The 14,032-nt window shown below is 62.0% G+C and overlaps 2 protein-coding genes across 2 annotated transcripts in view; one reads left to right on the top strand and one right to left on the bottom strand.

Moving 5' to 3' along the window:
- PTSG_02759 (uncharacterized protein) overlaps positions 1 to 625 on the top strand; it is a gene marked incomplete at its 5' end in the record, with an annotated part of 3,165 nt that extends 2,540 nt beyond the window's left edge. The window contains 2 exons of the mRNA XM_004996204.1: positions 284 to 367; positions 490 to 625. The remainder of the gene's footprint in view (positions 1 to 283; positions 368 to 489) is intronic.
- Positions 626 to 906: 281 nt separating this feature from the next.
- PTSG_02758 (uncharacterized protein) lies at positions 907 to 13,882 on the bottom strand (the record flags this gene model as incomplete). Its single annotated transcript, XM_004996203.1, has 7 exons — positions 907 to 1,722; positions 2,012 to 2,324; positions 2,491 to 3,346; positions 3,551 to 12,215; positions 12,534 to 12,608; positions 12,843 to 12,932; positions 13,286 to 13,882. 7 exons carry the CDS (start codon positions 13,880 to 13,882, stop codon positions 907 to 909), a joined length of 11,412 nt encoding a protein of 3,803 aa, XP_004996260.1.
- Positions 13,883 to 14,032: the final 150 nt, after the last annotated feature.

Here is a 14,032-nt window from a genome sequence, read left to right as displayed (position 1 = left end):
AAGGGAGGCCGAGTTGCCTTTTTGCTTTTGTCACCTGGCCGGCCACACGAGGGCATCGGCCCGCCCATGTGTGGTGTGTGTGTGTATGTGTGTGTGTGTGTGTGTGTGTGTGTGTGTGTGTGTGTGTGTCTGTGTGTGTGTGTGTGTGTGTGTGTGTGTCTGTGTGTGTCTGTCTGTGTGTGTCTGTCTGTGTGTGTGTGTGTGTGCACCTCCTATGATTGATGCGAGTTGCTTGTCCCTCACATGTGCATGCGTGTACGTGTCGTGCTTGCCTTCCTCACAGCGGCTCCACGCTGCGGGGTTACGTGTGGTGTTCTTCGGCCGGGGCAAGGAGCATGGAGATCAACTACAAGCTGAGCTTGGACTGGTGCGTGCGTGTGTTATGTGTATGCACACACGCGTGTTTGTGGTCTGCTTGTGTTTGCGGTGCTGTCGCGCCCCTCTTCCCTGTCCTTCGACGCTCACTGCACACCATGTGCCGTTCTGCAGGAGCGCTGTCGCTTTGTGCAGGCCGACATGGCCTCGGAGGCGGCTGCGATGCAAACCTTTTCCGGCGCGGTCGAAGAGGAGGGTGCCATCGACCTCCTCGTCAACAACATGGGAACCGGAGAACCAGGCGGCAAAGGTGCGACTCTATGTGCGCGTGTGCGTGCGTGCGTGCGTGCGTGCGTGCGTGCGTGCGTGCGTGCGTGTGTGTGTGTGTGTGTATGTGTGTGTGTGTGTGTGTGTGTGTGTGTGTGTGTGTGTGTGTGTGTGATCGCGACTGTTGTGTGTGCACTTGAACTGCACTTGTGTCTTCCTCCAACTTTAATTCTTCTTGATCCCCCTCACACCACCACACACACACACACACACACACACACACACACACACACACACACACACACAGACACACACACACAGAAGCTAGGGCACGCGTGAGAGCTTCTCGCGCGCTCCCTGCCACTGCTTTCTGAGAAGACGCAGACGAACGGCAGCGCGAACAGTAAGCGCTGCCCGCTTGAACCGGCGCAGACCACTCTCCTCCTCCTCCTCGCCACGATGATGATGATGATGGCGGCGATGGCGGTGATGGCCGTGTTCGTCCTGCTGCTGGCGACGCAGGGGACTGAGCGTCGACTCTGATAGGTCGCCAAGTTGTGCAATGGCGCGCAACGTCGCGCTCTCTGATTCCTGGAAGCCGCCGAGCAGAAGAATGAGATAGCGCTTCTGGTACACAAGCGCCTTGCGGAAACTCTCTGCGCGAATGTACTTGAGGCGGTACTTGTTTGCCTTTTCCGTCTGCACACGAAGCTCGTGCGATGTTGCCGCCGTTGTTGCTGCTGTCGTGGTTGTTTTGGACGAGAGCGGTGATGACGATGATGGAGAGTGGACGGAACCGCCACCGTGCTCACGGCGAATGGTCTGAGTCAGCATTTCACGCAGCTCGCGCTCCTTCTCCATCAGTCGCGCCTCCAAGTCACGCGCGCGCCTGTCAGCAACAACGCAGTGGTCCTGCGACACCTTGTACGCCTCCTCAGCCGACGTGATGCGGGTCTCAAGCTCAACAACGGCGTGGCGAAGCGTCTTGGCCTCCAGCTGCGCGCGGTTGTTGTGCTCCTTTGCGCGCTTGAGGTCGTGCTCACGCGACTTGAGCACGCTCTCAAGCTGCTCAATCACCGTCGTCTGCTCGGAGACCAGGCCCATGTGCTGCAACAAGTCACGCTGCACTCGTGCAAGCTCCTGCGTGGGTTTCGACGCAACGTAGGGTGATGCATTGGCATGAAACGGGTCACGACTGTGAGTGGGGGATACGTGCTGTATAGAACTACAACACAAGCGGGAGCCTGCACAACAAGACAAAGCGAGACAAACAAACAAACAAACAACGCACACACACACACACACACACAAACAAACAACCAAACACGCACACAAACAAACAAACACACACACACACACACACACACACACACACACACACACACACACACACACACACACACACACACACACACAAACTGAACCGCACCTTCTCCTTTGACGTGAGCTGGTCGTGCAAGCGCTGCACGTCCTTGATGAGAGCGGCGTCCGCCTCCTGCTGGCGACTGTGCACAGCTGTCGGCCCGCGCCCCCGCTCAGGCATGGTGCGCGTGCCCGCATCGTAGTAGTAGTGGTGGTGCGTCTCACGGAGCAGCTCCCTGCCGGTGCTTGAGCGCTGTGCGTGCTGGTGCTGCTGGGTGAGGTCTGATGCACGCAGCGTACCGTCACCGGGTCGCTGGTCGCTGCTGTGCATTTCGCCACTGTTGGACACGTCGCGAAGCGGCTCGCGTGTTGTGGCCGCCCTGATTTGCATGTGTGAAGAGAAGAGTTGTGTGTGTGAGTTGGAGTCATCGACATTGGCAAGCCGGCCCGCCAAAGCACACAATTGCACGGACACGCGCACACACACACACAACGCTTAAGACACGTACACACAACGCTTACAGACACGCACACACACGCACACACCTGTCTCTTGCGAGTTCGCGCTTGTCTGCCATGAGCTGGTCGATGATGCGTGCCTGCAGGCTCGTCGTGCTGCTGAGCTCCTCAAAGATCTTCTGGTAGGACGTAAGCTCCTCCCGCAGAAACACCAACACGTCCTCCGGCGCCTTCTCGCCGGCACCGCCCACAACAGACTCGCGCATGCTTGCACGCATGAACCTGTCCAGCTCAGGCGTCTTGTGTGAGCGGCAGTCCACGTCGGAAGCAAGGTCCGCTTCCGCCCGCATCAGCTCGTCCAGCTGTCGTGCGTGCTTGAGTGGCGTGCGAAGGTGTTCCCGCACCTCAGAGCGCAAAGCATGTGCGTCCTTCACAACCGTGTGTGTCTGCTGCATGTGTTGTCGCAAGCGTCGCACCTCCGACTGCAGCTCGCGGTTCTCGCTCTCCACGCGCGCGTACGTCGACTGCAGCGCCCGCAAGTCGCGCAGCACCTGGCCCGCGCGGTCGGTTGTGCTCGAGCGCAGCGGGCTGCCAGGCATGCTGCTTTGCCCCTGCTGCGACGAAGCAAGGTGGATGCGGGACACCTCGGCGTGCATGTCGGCAAGCGCGCCGTCGAGCCGCCTGATCTTCGTGTTGGCGTTCTCCAGCTGCGCCTGCAAGCGGTGCATCGTGTCGTCGTGCTCACGCGTCTGGTGCCGCATGTCCTCCAGCACACTGCGCAGCCGGCCCTCAAGCGTCATCACCTGCGTGTGCAGGTCCTTGTTCTCCTGTGCGAGCGATGTCTCCTCAGACTGCACGCGTCGCCGGTACGCCTTGAGCTCAAGCTTCAGCTTGCGCGTGTCCGCCAGCTCCCGGTTCACGAGCTCCATCAACTTGTCAAACTCTGCAAGCAGAAGCGTATGCGTGCGCGCGTTTGTATGTGTGCGTGTGTGTTGGAGGGGGACAAGTGAGGAGGAAGTGGGTGTGCAATGAAGCAGTTACAAACATAGACAAACAAACAAACAAACAAACAACCAACCAACCAACCAACCAACCAACCAACCAACCAACCAACCAACCAACCAACAAACCAACAAACCAAACACACCTTCGAGTATTCTGTCGTCCTGCGATTCGTCGAGGATGTGCAGGGCGGCGTCTTCAACTTGCAACCGCGCTGCCAACGCCGACACCCGCTCACGTCGGCGTGCGCGCTCAGCTGTGAGACGTCGCACGTGCTCTTCATCCTCCTCCATCTTGTCCTCATCTTCATCGCCCGTTGCTCCCCTCGCTCTCCTACCGCCACCCTCTCCTCCGATCACATCCTCATCTTCCTCATCCTCTTCCTCTTCGTCGTTCCACCTGTGCGACGATGTCTGCTGCGATTCCAGCGTGGCGCGAACAAGCGTGATGTGCTCTGTCAGTTTCGCCTGCAGCTGCGCCTTTTGTTCCAACTCGTCGTCCAGCCGCTGCTTCAGGTCCGAAATCTCCTTGGCCGTCCCCTCCTGCTGTTCGCGTGTGCGATTTTGCTCCGTACGCAGCTGCTCCTCTGCTTCTGCCAACTTTTGCTGTGCCTCCTGCAGTTCGTGTGCATGCTGCGCCGACGCCGCTGCCGCCGAGGATGTCAGCTCGTCAATGCGCGCCTGCAGTGTCGCCCGCGTGTCCTCAAGCTGAGCACGCACGGCCTTCAGCTCTGCCTCCAGGTCCACTGCGCGCGCCTCAGCCTCCCTCACAGACGCAGCAGCAGCATCCCGCTCCCGCTCAAGCTGCACGCTTGCACGTCGCGCCAGCGTCACGTCGTCCTGGCTGGCCTGTCTCGCCTTGGCTGCTGCCGCTGCTCGGTCCTCTGCCCGCTCAAGGTCCTCCTCAAGCTGCAGTGCGCGCTGATGCAGCTCCTGCAGGCGAATCACAAGCTCATCGCGCTGGCCGTTGGCAAACTCAATGCCCTGTGTGTACGCAGCCTCAAGACGCTCCATGCTGCGCACGACCGCCTGCACGTCTGTTGCCAGCGCCTCGTCATCAACTGCTTCGACATGGCGCGACGTGTGCAGGTGCTGCACCCGCGCTGCCGTGTCGTGCATGGCTGTGCTCAGGCTCACAATCAGCGAGCGCGCGCGGTTGCGCTGGTCCTGCAACTCCGTGTTCTCCGCTGTCAGCTGCTGAAGCGTCGACTGCAGCGACCGCACCTTGACCGCCACCGCTTCATCGGCACCAGCACCAGCACCGGCGTCGTCACTGCTCGAGGACTCGCCCTCGCCACTCGCCACCTTCTTCTGCAGTGCTGCGAGCTCATGCTCGAGGTAGCTCACGTGCTGCTCCTTCTCATGCAGCACCTCCTGCAGCTTGCGAATCTCTGCCAGGAACTCCCGCGTCTGTGGATCCCGCTCGCTGCTTGCCGCGCTCGTTGACCGCGTTGTGCCACGCGCTTCCTGCTGCTGTTGCTGCTGCTGCTGCTTTTGCTGCTGTTCTTCTTCCGCAGCCTCTGCCTCGAGTTCGGCACGCAGCGCCTCCGACGGCGACACAGAGCGCTCCGTCGACACCTGCGACAACGCCCGCCGCTCCACAAACAGCGACGACGTTGGTGACAGTGCGCGCATGGGCACACCGCGCAAGCTGCCTTCACCACGCTCGCGCTGGCGACGCAGCCCTTGTTGGAGACGATACTTGTCGTCAGAGACACGGCCTTGCACAGAGTACTCGTGACGCGCCTTCACCACCTCATCTTCCTCGTCTTCCTCGTCTTGCTCTCCTTTGTTCATTGCCTGGGCACCACCGGCTTGCTCTTGGCGCAAGTCGTCAAACAGATTGCCGGCGCCTTTTCCGCGTACAGCACCTTCATCATCAGCACCATCAGCGCCATCGTCACCACGGCCAGCCCGGCCCGCGTCTGCCTTGTCCTCCTGCTTGCCGTGATCCATGCTCTCCACAATGTAGCGCGACTCAAGATCAAGCATCTCAGCCGTCATGCGCTGCTGCTCCGCGTGTGCGGAATCAAGCATGCGTTCCAGGTGGTCGTTGCGCGCCCGGCTGGCATGCAACATGTCCTCCAGCTCGCGAATGCGCCGCTGCTGCGACTTGTGCTGTCGGCCACCGCGGCCATCACTGCCGCCGTCGTGTGTGGGTGTGTCGCGCGTCATGTTGTCCGAGTATGACTTGCTGAGCATGTCCAGCACCTCCTGCTGCGCTTTGAGCTCGCCGTCCTTCTTCTCGAGCTGCTCCTTCATCTCGCGCCGCACCCGCCGCAGCGCGTCGTTGGCGTGGGCCGCCCGCTCCGTGGCATCCTCCGCCTCCGCCCTGTGCTTTGCCACCTGCTTCTCCAGGTCCTGAATCGCCACCGCCATCTTCTGCAGGGCCCCGCGCTGCTCCTCGCCAGCGTGGCCGGCCGCTAGCTGCTGCTGCTCCAGCTCGGACACGCGCTGCTGGTGTCGCTCCAGCTCCTGCTGCTTCAGGCGCAGCTGCTTGCCGTACTGTCGTGACAGCTCTTCCTCGTTTGCAAGGCGCTCCTCCAACCGCACAACAGCGGCGCGTGCCTCCGTGCTCTCGTTGTTCACGCCGCTGTCCGCGTCCGAGTGCGCGCGTGCTGTCAGCTGCGCCGACAGGGCAGACACGTCGCCCTGCAGCCTGCCGTTCTCCAGATCCAGCACCTCCATCCTGTTGAGCAGGTCCTCCTTGTCGTGCATGAGGCGCTTCTGCTCAGCACGCAGCGTCTCAAGCTCAATCCTGGCCGCCCGCAGCTGTCGCTGCTGCTCCCTGGCCTCCTCTTCCTGCCTTCCAGCGGCAACTGCCTCATCATCACCACCGCCGTGGCCGCCACCCTCATAGGCGCGTGCGTTTGGCGGCTGTGCCAACGTCGTTGCCTTGTCGCTGCTCTCGTCCTCCTCGCGAATCACAAAGTTCCACAGCGGCTTGTTGCTCTGCGCGCTGCGCACAAGCTCGTCCCTGCTCAGCTGTAGCTCCTCCACGTAGTTGCTGGGCACGAGGCCGCGGCGGCCAGGCACAATCGCCTCAAAGTACCCGTCCGTGTCTGCGCTGCCAACCACATACACCAGGTCGCCCTGGTCAAACGGCAGCTCGGTGCTGCGGTCACACCCGTCGTGCACCTCCATGGGCCGGTAGTCGTGGCAGGCCACAAACGCGCGCAGGTGCTGCACTGTCCGCAGCTCCTGCTGGATGAGCTCGTTGAGGGAGTTCTGCGATTCATCAAGCCGCCGCTTGAGCGTGGACAGCTCCTTGCCGTCTGCGGAGATGCGGTACTTGAGACCCTTGCACGCCTCCTCGTGCCGCTCAACCTGCGATTTCAGCTTCGCCTCCAGCGCATCGACATCCTGCCTGTGGTTCTTCTTCTCAAGCTCCAGCTCGCGCGTATACTCCGCCTGCTGCGTCGCCAGCTCGTCGTTGAGCGCCTTCACGCGCGCCTCCGAGTGCTGGATGTGCAGGTCGTGGTTGCGGGTGACCGTGTCCACCTCTGCGCGTGCAGCTTGCAGCGCCTCCCTCAGCTTCACAACCTGCTCCTTCAGGCCCGCAATCCTGTGCTCGTACTGATCACGCTCCTCTTGCGCAACGCGCGCCTCCTCCGCGGGCACGTACCTTGGGTCGCGGTACGCCTCTGTCGTCGTTGAGGGCGTCATGGCGGTTGAGGAAGGGTAGCCCGGACGTGGGCGGCGTGGACCGCGCTTCCGCTGGCCCTCGCCCGCAGCCGTCACCTGCGCACCACCGACTTCATCGTCCGTGCTGCTGGCGCCACCACCGCCAACACCATCACCACCGCCAACACCATCACCACCACCAACGCCGCTGCGGCCAGCGCGCTCGTGTGCAAAGGCCGGTGGCGAGTGCTCTGTGTGCTGCGAGGGCGATGAGTCAGCACGCGATGACGGCGACACCACCCCCGGCACAGACGACACGAGCGACGTGGCAGACTGGCGGCCCGTGGAGGACGCGTATCCTCTGCGATCCTTCACTGCCGCCTCAAGGTCCTCGATGTACGAGTTCTTCAGTGAGAGGTCTGCATCGAGCGTGGCCACCTCACTTCGCAGGTGCACCAGCTCCCGCTCCACGTCTTCCAGTCGGCCGTCTCGCTCCTCAATCGCGCGCTGGCGCAACGCCACCGCCTCTTCCAGCCGCGCAACCTCCACCTTGGCCTTCTCGAGCTCTTTCATCGTGTCCTTGAGCGTGTTCATCGCGTCATCATACTCCTGCTGCTGCACCGTACCTGTGGACCCGGTTGCATCACTGGCAGCAGCAGTGGCGGCGGCGCGTTTCTCCTGGGCGAGCGTGTCATACTCCTGTTGCCGCTGCGCAAGCTGTGCCCGCAACTCATCCAGCTGCGAGCTATATGTCTCTGCTCGCGCGCGCCACTGCTGCGTCTCAAACTGGAAGCCCTCCATCTGCTTGGCGTACATGGCCTCCTTGTTGGAGTGCAGCGCGTCGCGCTTGGCCACGGCGGACTCGGCCTTCTTGCACTTGTCCCGCAGCGCCTGCTGCTCCTCCTCCAGCTGCTTGCACCGCTCCTCAGCACGGGCCACCTGCTCCCGAAGATCCTGCTCAGCGGTGCGTGTGGCTGCCGCTGCGCCCTCGGCCCGAGACTCCGCCTCTTGCAGCTCGTGCTTGAGGCGCTCTCGCTCCTCAATGCTGGCGGACAGCCTGTCCTCTGCTTGTCGCAGCGAGGCCTGCAGCTGGCGCGCCTCTCCGCGCTGCTCTGCCAGCGTGGATTGCAGCTCGCTCACCTCACGCTGCCACCGCTTGTGTTCCTCGTCCTTCTGCTGCTCAAGCTCTTGCACGCGCGCAGCAAGCGCGTCCCTGGCAGCGCGCTCGGCCTCCTGCACCTTCTGCTGCGCCTCGCTGCTGCTCGACTTTGCCTCATCCAGTGCCTTCAACAGGTCGTCTCGCTCCTGCCGCGCCGCCCGCACGTCGTTGCGCAGGTCCTGTGCGTCGCGCTCGGCTCGCTCTGCCCGCTGCACCGCTTGCTCCAAGTCATCACGCAGCTGCTGCCGCTCCTCAACCACACGCGACAGCTTGTCGTGCGTTGCATGCTCTGCACTGCGCAGCTGCGTGCACTTCTCATCAAGGGAGGCAGCACGCTCCTCAGCACCACGCACCTGCTCCCGTGCCTTGGCTGCCTGGTCCTCCGCGGCCGTGAGCTTGCGCTTGAGCTCATCGCACGTGGCCAGCGCTGCGTCGTGGTCAGCCTGCAAGCCGTCGTACTGCGCCTGCAGGTCCGCCAGCCGCCGGGAGAGGTCCTCGTGCTGCTTGCGCACCAGGTCGCGTTCGGTGGCCGTCTCGTTCTTTGCCTGGATCACGCGCTTCAACTCCTCCTGGTGCCGCTGCGCCTCGCGTTTCTTGTCTTCGGCCTCCTGCGCCAGCGCCTCCACGCGCGCCTTGAGCTTGTCCATGTCCTCCGATTGCGCAACCTTGTCCAGCTCCAGCCCGTCGGCCTGGCTGGTGAGCACCTCGCAGCGCGCCAGCACCTTTGTGTGCTCGTCGTACATGGTGCGCATGTCTGCCTGCTGCTGCTCAATCTCGCGTTGCTTCTCCTTCAGCTGCCGCACAAACCCGTCGTTCTCGGCCTGCAGCGCCGTTGCTCGCTGTTGTTCTGCGTTGAGGCGTGTTTGGGCCACCTGCGCCTCGTTCTTCGCCTTGGCCAGCTGTTCCCGCAGCTGCGTCACCTCCTGGTCGCGCTGCATCTGCGACTGCACCGTCTCCTCTGCGCGCGTGCTTGCTGCCTGGAACTGGTCGGTCATGTCAGCAAGCTGCTGCTTCAGGCGCGCCGCACGCTCCTCTTCCTCCCGCACGCGTGCCTGCAGTGTGTCCTTCTCTGCCTCGGCCTCCTGCAGCCGTCGCTGCGTCTGCTCCAGCGTGCGCTGTGCATCTGCTGCGGTCATGCGTTGTTCCTCAGCCTGTGCCGCCAGCCGTGCTTCCGCCTGTGCGAGCGTGCGGCCAACAGCCGTCTTCTCGCTCTCCAGCTGGGCAATCTGCTCCCGCAGCTCCTCAATGTCTGCCTCCATCTGCGCCTCGTGTGCATCGCGGCGTTTTGCGTCGTCCCCGTACAGCTTCACGTCCTGCTCCAAGTCGCCAATCTGCTGCTTGTACGCCTTGTGCTGTACCTCCAGGCGTTGGCGCGCGGTGGACAGTTGTTCCACCGCGGCCTTGGCCTCCTCCAATTCTTGCGCCAGTCGCGCATTCTCCATGCGCAGCTCGGCCGGGCTGCGGAAGCTGGCGTTGATGGACTCATCAAACTGACGCATGTCTGCAGACATGTTGAGGTTGCGCGCAGCCTCCTCGTCCAGCTGTAACTGCAGATCCCGCAGCTGCTGCTTGAGCGAGTTGATTTCGCTGCGCTGTGCGTGGTTCTCCCGCTCCAGCCGCTGCACGTTGCTCCCGTCACCCGTGCCGCTGCCTCCACCTGTGGTGGATGGTGACGCCGACCGCGCGTGGGAGCTGCCATCTTCACTGTCAAGTGCGTGCCGCTGCTGCCGCTCCAGCTGTTGCAGGCGGGACAGCGCGCGCTGCAGGGCGGTGTGGTACTGGTCCACGGTGGACAGCTGGTCCAGGTCGATGCTAAACGCGTCCGAGTCCTCTGATTGGCTCGGCGTGATGCGGACGGCGCCCAGGGCGTGACCCTCAGGGCCATGGTAGTCGTGGCGGGACTTGTTGTACTTGTACTTGATGTCACGTTTGAACTCGTCCGAGTCGATGCGCGAGTCCTTGTTGTGGTCAATGTGGTTGAAGAGGTCACGCAGCTCCCGGTCAGACATGCTCAGGTCAATCCACTTGAGGCTGCGCTCGAAATCACGCAGCTGCAGGTACCCGCGCCCGTGGCTGTCCAGGCGATCAAACAGGTCCTTGGCACGCAGCTTGTCCTGACTCATCATGTGCTGCATGCCCAGCACCCAATTGCGGTGGTTGGTGGCCAGCGGCTCTGGCAGGGACAGCTCGGCCGTGTGCTGCGTGGACGAGCTGTGTGCAGAGGACGTGCGGTCGCGCGTGCGCATGTGTGCGGCGTGGTGGCGGGCGCTCTCCAGCTCCTTGCGCGTCACAGCAAGCGTGGCCTCTGCCTCCTCCGACGCGTGCTTGTAGCGGTCAGCCTCTTGCTGGATCGCACGCAGCTGCTGCTCGAGCTCTGTCTTTTGCTCCTGCCACGTGGCATCCAACTCAGAACCGCCCCGCATGCTGTCATTGTTGTTGACGCTGTTGTCGGCCTGCTGCTGTTGATGTTGCTCGTGTTGTTGTTGCTGCTGCTGCTGCTGTTGTTGTGCGTTGGCGAGGCTTGCCTGTGCGTCCTCGTACTGCGCCTGCAGCTCCGTGTGGCGTTGCCGCAGGGCAGACAGCTCGGTCTCCAGCTTGGTCACGTGGTCACGCATCTCTTCTTGCGAGCGCTGTACACTGGTGGCCTGTGCGAGCACCTCCTGCTCCATGGCAGCCAGCTCCTTCTGCACCCGCCTTGCATGTTCGGCGTGTTTATCGCGCTCCTGTTGCAAGGCACGGCGTTCGTCCTCCCACGCCACAGCCTGTGCGGCTGCGCTGTCAGAGGCGCCGGCACGCGCAGCATCCAGCTCCTCCTGCAGTGCGCGCGTGCGCTGCTGCTCTTCGGCCAGGCGCGCACGCATGTCGTCCATGTCCGCTTGAAGGGAGGAGAGGGCGTCGCCGGCAGCGGCGCGGGATTCCTGCACCGTCAGCAGCTCCTCCTTTGTTGTGGCGAGCACGTGCTCCAGCTGCGTCTTGTCGGTTTGCGTCATGTGCAGGTTGTTCCGTGCTGCGCTGAGGGCGTCGCTGAGCCGGGCCACTTGCCCGTTTCGGTCCAGCACGTCCTGCTCCAGGGATGAAACGTCCTTGCGCAACGTCTCCAGCGCCCGCTGCAGCTGTGCGCGCTCCGTGCGGGCGTCAACGGTGCACCTGTACACGGCGTGCAGCTCACGGTGGGTGAGGACGAGCGTGCCGTCGGGATCTGACTTGAGGTGGTCAACAAGCATCACTGTCTCCGCCTTGTACGAGTCGAGTTGCTGCTGCAGGGTGTCCTGCTCGGCCTGCATATCCTCCACCATCCTGAGTAGCTCGTTGTTCTCGTCGTTGGCGGCGTCCTCTGCCCGCTTCTTCTCCGCCTGCGCGCCGTGCTGCAGCCGCGCCAGCTGCTGCTTCAAGTCCTCTCGCTCCTGCAGCAGCTTGCTGGCCAGTGCGCCCAGCCCCTGAATCTCCTCATGTGCGCTCTCTGCCTCTGTCAGCGCAAGCGCGCGCTGGATGCGTGCCCGCAGGTCCCCCAGTGCCTCCTCATCCCTGTCCACCCACGCGCCGAGGGCGGGGTTGGTGCCGCTCTCAGACCAGTGCGACGCATTTGATGACGCAAATGCGCTGGTGGACGAGTTGTGGGACTCGCCAAGGAGGCTGTGTGCAGATGCAGAGGCGCCAGACACGTCCCCCGGCAGCGGCGATGTTGATGTCGCTGCTGCTGCTGCTGTCTGCGCGTGGCTGCCGCCGTTTGCGTCTTGGTAGTTTGGGACGTCGTGCACGTCAAACGTGTCTGCGTGCTCCTTCTCCTCGTCCTCGTCCTCCCACGACTCATCATCGCCTTGCATGCTGGCCTCGATGGCGCGGATAGCGCTCTGCGCATTGCGAATCTGCTTCTCCACCTCCGCCAGCTCTGCTGTTCGCTCAGGGTGCTGTACCATCAGCACCTGCCGAAGGTTGCGTGCGCCCTCGAGCTTGCGAAGTTCCGTTGACAGCCGCCGCTGCAGTTCGTCAAATGACGCGTACTCAATTCGCTCCACATCCTCCAGCTCCTGTGGCGGTGAATGTGTGTATGTGTGTGTGAATGTATGTGTAAGTGTGCGTATGTGTGTGCGCGCGCGCGCGCGTGTGTGTGTGTGTGTGTGAGGTTTGTTGTGGCATGGTGGTTGGGGCGAGGTTACGCGCGTGAGAGAAAATATGCATGCACTTTTGAGCAAGCAGCACCCGCTCATAAGCGAAAGTCGCAACGCGGACACACAAACACACGCGCACACATGCATGCATGCTTCGTGTGCGCGCCTCAAACACAAAGCAAAACACCACCATCACCACCATCAATACCACCAACGCCACCACCATTATCATCGCACCTTTTCTGTCCGGCGAATGTCCTCGCGCATGTATTTCATCGTGTACTGCAGATCTTTGCGCGTATCCTTTGCCACCTGCACACGAGCGCGCACACATCAAAGAGAGAGGGAGAGAATGGTTCATGTCACGTGTGCGTATGATTGTGTGTGCATAGGATAGTGATTGGACCCGTGGTGTGAGCGCATTATAGTGAGCAGCTGCTTGAGCTTTGGGATTGCGCCTCACTGTCAACTGCTTATCAGGGCTGTAAACACGCTCACACACACACACACACACATGCTCTCACATGCACACGCACGCGTGTGTACCTCCTTTGAGAGCTTGTCGGCGCCCTTGTAGATGTTCTCACTCTTGTTGATGCGGCGCCGCAGCGACGCCTGCCGCTGGATATTCCACATCTGTGATACGCGTGTGTGATACGCGTGTGTGAGGGAGTGAATGAGTATGTATGCGTGTGTGTGTGTGTGTGTGTGTGTGTGTGTGTGTGTGTGTGTGAGTATGCATGTGTGTGTGTGTGAGTGTGCGAGTATGCATGTGTGTGAGTGTGAGTGTGCGAGTGTGGGCGTGCGAGGGACGTTGTGCTCGTGTGAACTGTATCAATTGGGCTGCAGAAAACAATAAGGTAATCACGGTGTTCGGTGCGCAATTCTGCCAGAACACACACACACACACACACACACACACACACACACACACACACACACACACACACACACACACACACACACACACACACACACAGTGCGCCAACCTCCGGATCAAAGTCGTCGTGGGCGCCAGCAGCGTGTTGGGATGGGCCGCGCTCAGGGGAGGCCACTGGCGAGGGCGACAGCACGTGCTGCTGCAGTGGCGATCCGCTGCGGTGTTGTCGGCCTTGATGTTGTTCGTACTGCACCTGTTCTTGATGTTGTGGTTGGTGCAGATGCTGAAACCGTTGCTGCTGCTGCTGCTGCTGCTGGGTGTCGGTGCTGCGAGACGAGTCGTCGTCGTCACTGCGGGAGAGCTGCACATCCACGGCGTCGCCCCATGAGCGGTTTGGCGAGTGCTCTGTGGACGGCACGACTGTGCGTTGATCATCGTCGCTGGAGTACTGTTGTCCCCCTTGCTCCCCGTAAGATGAATCGGGCTCGTGGCTCAGAAGCGAGGCGAGCGACTGGCCCGTGAATGTGGACGTGCCCGCATCATCACGGCTGTGCTGCGTTTGCTGCTGAGTTTGCTGCTGTTGCTGTTGTTCTCTTGCAGCGCGTTGGCGACTTCGCCGCCGTCTCGCCAGCACGCGTTGACCCGCAGCGATGGACATCTGACGATCGTCAGAGTCTGGGCTGTCCCCGCCACCATACGGGTCCATGATGGTGGCTGTATGGAGTTAGTGTCGTTGCTGCGTATGAGTGCGTGGTTGTGCGGATCTGCGTGTGTGGTTGCGTATGTGTGTGTGTGTGTGTGTGTGTGTGTGTGTGTGTGTGTGTGTGTGTGTGTGTGTGTGTGTGTGGTGGTGGTG

This window comes from Salpingoeca rosetta (genome assembly GCF_000188695.1).
Source record: "Salpingoeca rosetta unplaced genomic scaffold supercont1.6, whole genome shotgun sequence".
NCBI classification, from domain to species: domain Eukaryota; class Choanoflagellata; order Craspedida; family Salpingoecidae; genus Salpingoeca; species Salpingoeca rosetta.
The sequence above is the reverse complement of the archived record's forward strand: the minus strand, read 5'-3'. Positions and strand labels throughout refer to the sequence as shown.